Source organism: Lepidochelys olivacea (assembly GCF_965140295.1).
Source record: "Lepidochelys olivacea isolate rLepOli2 genome assembly, chromosome: 18".
In the NCBI taxonomy this organism is placed as follows: Eukaryota; Metazoa; Chordata; order Testudines; family Cheloniidae; genus Lepidochelys; species Lepidochelys olivacea.
The window spans coordinates 22026525-22035722 of record NC_140428.1 but is presented as its reverse complement, the minus strand read 5'-3'; the positions used below and the strand labels follow the sequence as shown (position 1 = coordinate 22035722).

Sequence of the window (9198 nt, the reverse complement as noted above, 5' to 3'; positions counted from 1 at the left end):
AAAGTGTAACCGGGGCAGGGGGGGTTTGCCTTACGTTTGTAGAGTGCATTTCCATGCTGGAGAGTGCGAAGGCAAATAAACCAGGGGCCCAGTATGCTCCCATTGGCTTCAACAGGAGCGAGATCAGGCCCTTTGTGCTGCCGGAAGAGCACCACTGAAATGTGGCACCATCTGGGGTGGAAGGGCAGCAGTCACCCCATAGAACACTGGTCAGCAGAGGAGAGAGGGAGAGTTTTGGCTAAGGGCAGCTGTATAAAATCCAATTCTTGTACAAAGTACCAGAGGAGCCTCATTGTTGGCGTTGAGAGCCTGCGTTCTAGACCATTACTAATCTTAGCAGCCACACACCCAAAGTTCTCTCTCCAAGAGCATGAAGGCCCCATTTGACCCTAAGATTCTAGGGGTTTAGGTAGAAGCCTGATCCTTAAACCACATTTCGATAAGGTCAGTCATCCAGAAGGATCCCAAAGCATTTCACGAACTGATCAAAGTGGTTTATAATCTCTCCCCAATCCATCTAGTCTCTCTCTCTCTCATTTCCCCTACCGGAGAAATGCAGCCACTTCTGGGCCGGCTGGCACAGAACCACTGTTTAACAGCACACATAAATACTATGCAAATAAAGACCACCTACGTAACTGAAACAGCAGGGGCCTGGGATTGTAGTTTGGCAGAATGTAACCCCCCAACTGGATTTTTGCTAGACTCCATATTTAATACCACTCCCCCAGTTTCAAAAAGGGCACAAAATATCTAATGATGGTGAGGGGCCAGGATCGGACGTTTACATCTCATCTGAAAGACAGCACCCCAAGCCTCATGGCGCTCCTGCGACCACGGTAGGGCATTGCTTTTGAACCACGTCCGGGAAGACAACACTACTGAGTTCCCATCATATCCAGAAGCAGCACCCTGGGCTTTCCTTGGGCCTTTCCCGTCCAAGTGCTGAGCAGTTCCAGTGCTGCTTGAACTCAGGAGGTGAGAGACGCTCCTTGGGAGGGCCAGCCTCCACAGCTCGGCAGCTGAGACACTGAAAATTCGATAATGCAGTGACCAGGCCAGATCCCAAGCCTGCTGAAGACACTGAACGTCAATCCATTGGCTTTGATGCGCTCCAGATCAGGCCCATGACGCATGCATACAAATGCTATTCTGCCTTTTCTTATTATATTAACCGGTCAAAACTTTTTTCCTGGAATTTTGCTGTAGGGGAAAGAAATCAGCCCTGGGGCAGGGGCTAAGCATACACCAGCAGCAAACTTTTACAAGTGTGTTATAAATCCCAAAATGAGGGGTGTCCAATTACCCTTCATTACAGCAGCCCTGCGGCAGGCTCTCTACGTAGAGAATGAGGGATTGTTATGAGTCAACGTTATTTGTCGGGGCCGGGGCCCTGTTTCACTCATGCTGAAGCATTTCGTGCCCTGTCCTTCCCTAGCAAGAATACTTAGTCCTCAGAGCCCCTTTCCCAGCCATAGACCTCCAGGCAATTTACCAAGATGGAGACATCTCATTATCTCTGGTTTTGCAGCCGGGGAAAGTGAAGCGCAGCAAGGCGAACTGACTAGCCGGGGGCCACAGAGGGAGTCAGTGACAGCGCAGAGAATAAACCCCAGGTCTCCCGCTTTCCAGCGCCATGCGCACCTCACTGCATACAGCATGCAAATGTGCCAGGCAGCACAGCTGAAACTTGTGGAGGGAGGAGAGAGCTGTTCCATAAATTACACATCTCTCCACTCCCATCTAGCCAGCCCCTTGCTGGGACCCTCTCCCATTCAGTAGGGGAACAGCAGGGTGATCACAATCACCCCAGGCTGCGTACCCGTGACAGAAAGCGTTACACGCACCTTCCATGCCTGACACCCTCCTCCTTGGAGCTTCCACCCACAGATTTCTCCCTTCCCTTGGAAGCCGAGGATTTTGGAGGTTAAATGGGGCTACGTGGAAGCCGAGTGACATATGTTCCCCTCCCCCGCACTGAAATGCACTGGAGCAGGGGAGCCTTTTGGAGGGACAGAGCCGAAAGCCAGTAATTTTGTTTGCTATAGACCATTAAAATTAAAAAAGCACTCCTCTCTCAGCCCATAGGATGCTCCCAGCTGAGCTATGCTGACTGGAGAGTGTGTGGGGTTAGCTTATGGGCTGGTAAGTCAGGGGCCCAGTTTTCCTCCCTTTTGCCTTCACTCCTGATTTATACCAGCGCAGGTGAGAAAAGGATCAGACCCTGTTTGGTTTGATTTGCAAAGGCGCAGAGTATCTGCATCTCCCCCTGAAGTTAAAGGCCTGATTTTCAGAGATGACGAGCCCCCCGCTGCCGCCATGTGCGCCTGGCCTGGCAAACCAGCCTCCTTCCAGACCGGGTGTGACCTCCCAAAGCACGGGAAGGCCATTCCTCTGAATTGTGACTGCTGCCTGCTGCACACACCACCGTGTGCCCAGAACGGCACTTCTCCTTCATCCTCCAGCTGCTTTTCCAGTGCCTAGAGTGAAACACAGTCAGGCAGGGCCCCGCTTTTCATGCTGTGCCAGAAGACAGTGGCTTTTCTCCTGCTGCTTTGCGTCAGTGGCTTGAAGAGGTACTGATTTAGCAAGCTGGTGCCTGCTGCTGCATAATAGGGTCATTGTCAGGAAAACCCTGCACCAGAAGGTTGATCTTCAGCGAAACATAGGCCCAGGGGTGAGTTGTGCAACCCCTTTTGCTCTTAAAACACTAGCCCCATTGTTCCCCTGCCTTAGAATTCTCCGGTGTCTGGTTGCCCATTGAAAAGTTTACTTCCCACTGAGCCGAGGCAGACATGCTCGACCCCAATCCAGTGCTCATCATTGCAGGATGTCAAGAACATCTTTGATTTTAAATTCTAGTCACCTGCTGGTTAACAGAACATGCCCCCCGCCCCCACCCACTCCTTGCAGCTCAACTGAGCACTGGCTCCTGCATATGGAAGCATGAATAAGTCTCCACTTGCCATCTTTCTATGCAACAGCTGAGAATAACAGCCTTAAATAGGTTCCTAGGAGGTGAAAAGCCACCACGGCGAACACGTGCAAATTAAAGCCCAGATCTGCAAAGTATTGGGAGTTAGGCACCTGAAAGGCTTTGCCGCCAGCCACCTAGATCACGACCCGTACAGATATGGGTTGTAGTGCAGAATCACCAACCAATCACGTGCCTTTTGGGATTATCCCCTCACAGGATGGCACCTCAGCTCGCTGAGCATGAACGTCCAGGTGCTAATGCGGCCACTTTTGGGGACTTGTCCTGATACAAGTGATAAAGTAGCATCGTTTGGAGCTTTTTCCTTTTCCGGCTGGTGCAGCAGGGATGCAAGCTAGTGGATCATAGCTGGGGCTGGGCTAAGATTGGCCCCTGTCCAGGTTTTCCCGGGTATGTCTCTTTTTCAAAGTAGCTGTCATGGGAAGTCTGTCAGGGTGTTCAGGCCACACTGCCAGCTGGCCAGTTTGATGGGCTCAGGCTCATCCCAGATGTCCCAGTGTTTTGTACCTCAGGGGGAGGGGGAATTTGAAAGGTGTAACAGGACTCCGAGAGCCTGGAGAGAGTTTGGATGGGGAGGTTGAGCACTTTGGCTCAGAGTGGAACGGTGGCTGAGAGATGGGTTTGCTTTTGGACTGTATCTGTATACAAATGAAGATGCAGTCTGCCGTGGTCTCCTGGCCCCAGCGGGACAGAACAGGATCAAGGCTAAATCATATATTATTCTAGCCCCATTGCTGGAAGTTTTCAAGAACAGGTTGGACAAACACCTGGCAGGGATGAGCTAGGTCTATTTGGTCCTGCCTCAGTGCAGGGGGCTGGACCAGGTGACCTCTCGAGGTGCCTTCCAGCCCTACATCTCTAATAATTCAGTATCCCCCAATCACTATGCTCGATTCATTAATTGGCAGATATGTACACCTACGATACAGGCAGGGCACAGGAAGGTGAGCGGTATTTTAGCTCAGTTCCACCCACAGACCCCAAACAACAAGAAATTTCTACTCGCAAGATCAACAGCGAAATAGGTTAACAATGCTGGCATTTTAAATGGCATCATTCAACCTCAGAGTTAACACAGCCATGAGATGAAAGGGGCACTTCACACCTCTCCTAGCTATTATTTCAGGTTATGTGTTTGCAGACTCAAAGACAGTACACAGCTTAGTCCCACCCCTGCAGATAAAGACACATGCCATTTCTTGCTTTAAAAATGCCAGTAAAGGCAATGCAGGTCTGGTTCTAGGCAGAGGCACTGGGAAGGTCAGTGGTTTAATATTGAATTCCTAAAACGTTCGTACATTTTTTCTTAAAAGGCCTTTCCTACCCTCCACAATTCAGTGTTAGAATCTAGCCCCAGCTTGCAGTTTTTAAACTGCCATATTTATTGTTCCAAGGCTTTGCCTTTAGGTAGAAAGATGTTCGGGAGGATACTTGTAAAAATGGCGCCACGTCGAGTGAATACGTAACCAGCCACACCGGATTACAGATAAGTATAAAAACAAACCCAACAGGATACTGAGGAGCAAAGGCCAAATTTTTAGTGGTTAAAATTCCTGGGTTTTTAAACGGTTTGCGTCACAAACTTAACTTTTTAATTAGTTTCTCTCCATTTTTCTTAAAAATAAAGAGGGAAACACAACTAGAAGATTAAAATACGTCATTCATACCATACGTCTGCCCAGCAGATCTCAGACTTGGCTGAGCCTTCCAGGAGCTACCACAATGTAACTGTTAAAACACAAGCTCTGGGCCTGCTCCAAAGCCCGCTGGAAGTAAAAGGAAGGACTCCCATGATTACTGTAGTGCAGTAGCACCTAGGAGCCCGTCATGGACCACAATTCCATCGTGCTAGGGGCTGTACAAACGTAGAACAGGGAGCCCCTGCCTCAAAGAACTTACAATCTAACACTGCCCCTGACCTCAGTATAGCTTTGGACAAGGCTCAAGCTAATCCTGGTGGATACTTACAGGTCTCTAAACTGTGTATTTCACGTAGCACTTACCTCGTCCGTGTAGACACTCACTACAGCGACGGGAGGGGTTCTCCCATTGCTGTAGTTAATTAATGAAGCCTATGAAAGAATTCTTCATCGACCTAGCGCTGTCTACGCCGGGGGTTAGGTCGGCTTACCTACATCTCTCGGGGGGTGGATTTTTCACACCCCTGGGGGACAGCTATGCCAAGGTACATTTTCAGTGTTGACCAGCCCATAGTTTTGGGCTAGAGAAGTAAGACGCACCAAAGACTAGGACAGCAGCACATCTTCTGAGACAGGGAATGATGGGCAAAGTTCACTGGAGTTAAGACTCTGCCTTTTGTTGTACATGGTATGTAATACATGAGGGTATGGTCTTGGCTTGCAAAATGACTGTCCCAGAAGGGTCTTGTACCAATGACTTGAGATTGACACTCGCTAGACCAGCTCCTCAGCTGGTGCAGTGAGTATAGGTGGAAGGCAGATGCGAGCCCCAGAGAGACAAAGCAACGGCCCCTTTTAAACATATTTAATTGTTTTCAAACTTTATTTCATGGTGATTGACGAAAGACACAAGTTAGTAATGGTTATATCATGCTGCTCCTCTACTGTGCATTGCCCTTCAGAATTCATACAGCAGTTCACAATCGTCATTAATTTACCCTAAAAATGAAGCCACGTGGACAGACAAATTGTAAAAAAAATAGCCAACCAAAAAAAAAAAAAAAGTTGAAAAAAAAATTCAAAACTCAATGTCTTTTTGTACACAGGAGTTCTAAATGCTGTTGAAAATAAAGCCGAAGTTAAGTGCACGGCCTCTAGGGAGCGCTGCTGAATCTGATGTTGGGTCAAGAAGCTTGACCACAAGGACACAATGTTTTGTTTTAAGGCATTTCCAAGCCCCAGCAAAAGCAGACAGTGCATTGTTTTGCAGTGACCTTGGCTTCATTTTAGTGGCATTCTGGGAAATTAGCAGCTTCCTGTCTGCGCACCCCTCTCCCTCAAGTTGGAATCGTCAGCCCTTAATTGCAGCTTAGGAGGTTGCACTGTCCAGCTAAAATACAGCAGGAGAGTTTTGCATTTCTGCCTTGCCAGTCCTAGTTAGCCTCTGGCAACCTACACCATGTGCTTAAAGTCCAGCAGTCAGTTTGCTTTACGACACAATCACATTACTCTCCAACAGGACCCACAATCTATTTACAGTCACCACTTAAAATGCGGTATTGCCACACACAAGAAAACACTGGAATCTCCATTGTAGCTCTCAGAAGGCCATGACCCCCACTGAGTCACTAACCACTCTGGATCTTTTTCCGGACAGTAGGTGTAGATTTCCACTGGGAGAAATACATCTATGTTTTGCCTGCTGGGACATGAAACAAGGACTGGTCGGGCGGGATGGAGTTTTTTATTTCTTTAAGCGGGATCAGGTAAATAAAGCTAGGCAGGGAAAAGAAGAAACACATCAGGCAAGGAATATCAAACAACCCCCCTGCCTCTTCCCCACCCCAAAAGAAAGGGAATCACAAGCCCAAGGCATGGCATCTTTTGAGGCCTGGGACACTTTCTAGGCCAGGCGTCCCTGGTGCGACTTGGTCTGACTTTAGAAGTAGAACCCTTGCTTTAGAAGAGGGGAAAAAACGTGGTTTTAAAAGGTATGTCGGTTGCCTTTGCTTCACCTGCCTTCAGATCTCACCCCACAAAAAGCAGTTGGGTTTCCTGGCTCAGAGTTCAGCCCGGAGAAATGTTATTTTCTCGAGGGGAGGGAGCACCAGCAAGCAGGCCAGAAAACTGCCAAATGGTGGCACCTTTCGCTACAACCTTATATCACTTATAAGAGGCAGGATCTTGCAAATTCATGCTCCCTGCTCCATAAAATGTGCTTTACACACAGTAAAGCAAAACCCGCCTAGCTCGGGGGGAGAAAGGAGATGTACCCTATTAGAGAGCATCGGTGAGTCCTTCCCACAGACAATGAAACTGAACACAGCAGGTCTAGGGTGAAAAATCGGGACACTTTTTTTTCAGGGGGAGGGGAAAATAGTTGTGTATATAAGACAAAGCCCCTTATATCGTGATTGTCCAGATAATATCGGGACGGCTGGTCACCCTAAGCAGGCCAGTCTTTTTCAGCACCTTGGTCCTTTTTTCTTAAACAGCCTTGGGGGCTTTTTTCCCTTAACAAGAGAATTGGTGTTTGCATACAATGCGTACATGTAAATCGACACACACACACTGGGTTCGGAGCTGGCGTTACAGTATTTGCATCGTAGCAAATTTTTACAAGGAATGATTTGCATTGTGGAAAATAAAAATAGCTTTAAAAAAAACCAAAAAACCCTACAACCCTGTCTCTTGCCTGTACAGTAAGCGCCAAATCTTGTTCCCCATTGAAGTTATGGTTTGTATCATGGTTGTGTCTATGGGCATTGGCCAGGATTGGGTCCCCCATTGTGCTGGCTGTTGTACAAACATGAAGTCAATGGCCAAACACCCATTAGCTTTCAAGGCGTGTAAGCAGAAATCCTTAGGACAGCTGGTCCAAAACCATCATCTCTGTAAATAGAGGACAGGCTGGAAAAGGGAAGTGTGCTTCACATGGATTACAGAGGAAAAGGGCCCTTAGCCTGTGCCCTCAAATATTGTTGACTTAACAGATTGGGGATGGGTGACCCTCAGTGGATCAAGCCCGGACATCCAACATACTTTGCAGCGTTCTCACTGGCACAAGAGAGGGCATGTTTTGGTAAACAGCAAAGACTCTTGGAAAGCGCAGCGAGGCCAAGTGGGCAGTTGGGACATGTCTGGATAAAAATAAAGCCTGGAAATAGGTTTCCCAGCTGCTTCTGTACGCATCCAGGAGGAGATTAACACGTAAAGAAGCTGCTGCCCCTCCTCAGCCAAACTGATAAAAAAAAAAAATAATTTGAGTCCAGCGAGTTGTCAAGGAGGCACGAGCCAACCACAGAGCGGAGCTTTCCAACCTGCTATGAGCTGAGCTTGGTCCATCTTCCAGCAAGCAGCGTTCCCTCACAGAGCATCCCAGAGAAAACCACTTGAGATCCTCCCACACTGCCATTACTGACAGAGAGGAAAGAAGGGGATGGATACGAAGCCCGGAAAAGACTTGGTAGATCTTGGCCCAAATGCAACATGGTGTTCCCCTCCCCCGAATGACTGCTTCTCCGCTCAGCCAGGAATGAAGGAAGCAGAGTGTGGGGACAGCCTGAGATCAGAAAGCAAGGGTTCCCCGAAGGCCGCAGGTCTGGCCAGCGCTGCGATCCTCGTTTTTCTCCCCCTCGTGGGAATGAACAAGAACCAACAAAAAATAAAATAAGGCGGGGAGTGGGGGAAAGGCTTCAAGTATTAATGACATTTACAATGAAGGAGGCTACGTGGGTTTGTTCCTCAGTCACTTCCTGGAGACTTGGTTCAGGGCTTGTTCTATGTGGCTGCTGCTTGAGCAAAGTCCGACCGATGTGGCTACACTGCAACCGAACAAATAACCAACCGAAAAAACAACAACAGGTCTTTCCTCCCCCTTTCTCCCTCATCCCCCCCCAAAATATAAAAAGCAATAAGTTTACAAAAATAGAAAATAATTACAGCAAGAGGCAGGAGGGGGAAGGGGAAGGAAGGGCTCCTGGGGGGTTTATTTGGCTGAGCAGTGTAATATCGTCTGGTTGTTTAAAGCATCTTCCACCAGGTGCAGTTCTTGGCGGTCGACTATCACGTCCCTTATGCAGCCAGTAAAGCCGGTGCTGTAGGCCTTGGGCAGTTTGTGAGCCATGCCGAGCTTCTCTATTCCCCCTGCAAGAGATGGGATGGAAAGATCAGGTGGGGCACAGAGGATGGGCCCATCTGTCTAGAGCAGCTGCACAGGATAGTGACTTTCTCCATCCTGGCACTTGTGCAATGCTGCCTGCGGTGCTGAACAGCTGGGATTCCTTCCTGACCCCTCAGCAAGGAGTAGTTGATGCCATGAAGCTTAAGAGTTAATTACTAGAGCGGACTGAAAGGGTTCACCTGAAAAGTTTTCCTGGCTGGTTTTGTCAAGACTGAATTTGTTTGCAAGTCAATGTCAAGTCCGGGGAAAAAATTAGTTTTTCCTGGAGGGGATTTTTTAAACGAAAACTTACATTTCATATCGGCAGTTAGACTTCAAATATTGTTTTGTTTCTTTTTTGTTTGAAGGTGAGAATGCAGTGAAATGGCATTTTAAGTGGA

The 9198-nt window shown here is 48.2% G+C and overlaps 1 protein-coding gene across 5 annotated transcripts in view; it reads right to left on the bottom strand.

Annotated features, from left to right (window-relative positions):
- Positions 1-5499: 5499 nt before the first annotated feature.
- The window catches only part of AGRN (agrin), a 221845-nt gene continuing 218146 nt past the window's right edge, over positions 5500-9198 (bottom strand). For all 5 annotated transcript variants that reach the window (XM_084651717.1, XM_084651719.1, XM_084651718.1 and 2 more), the window contains one exon: positions 5500-8781. In XM_084651717.1, coding sequence (XP_084507843.1) covers positions 8624-8781 — 158 coding nt within the window. In that variant the 3' untranslated portion in view covers positions 5500-8623. The remainder of the gene's footprint in view (positions 8782-9198) is intronic.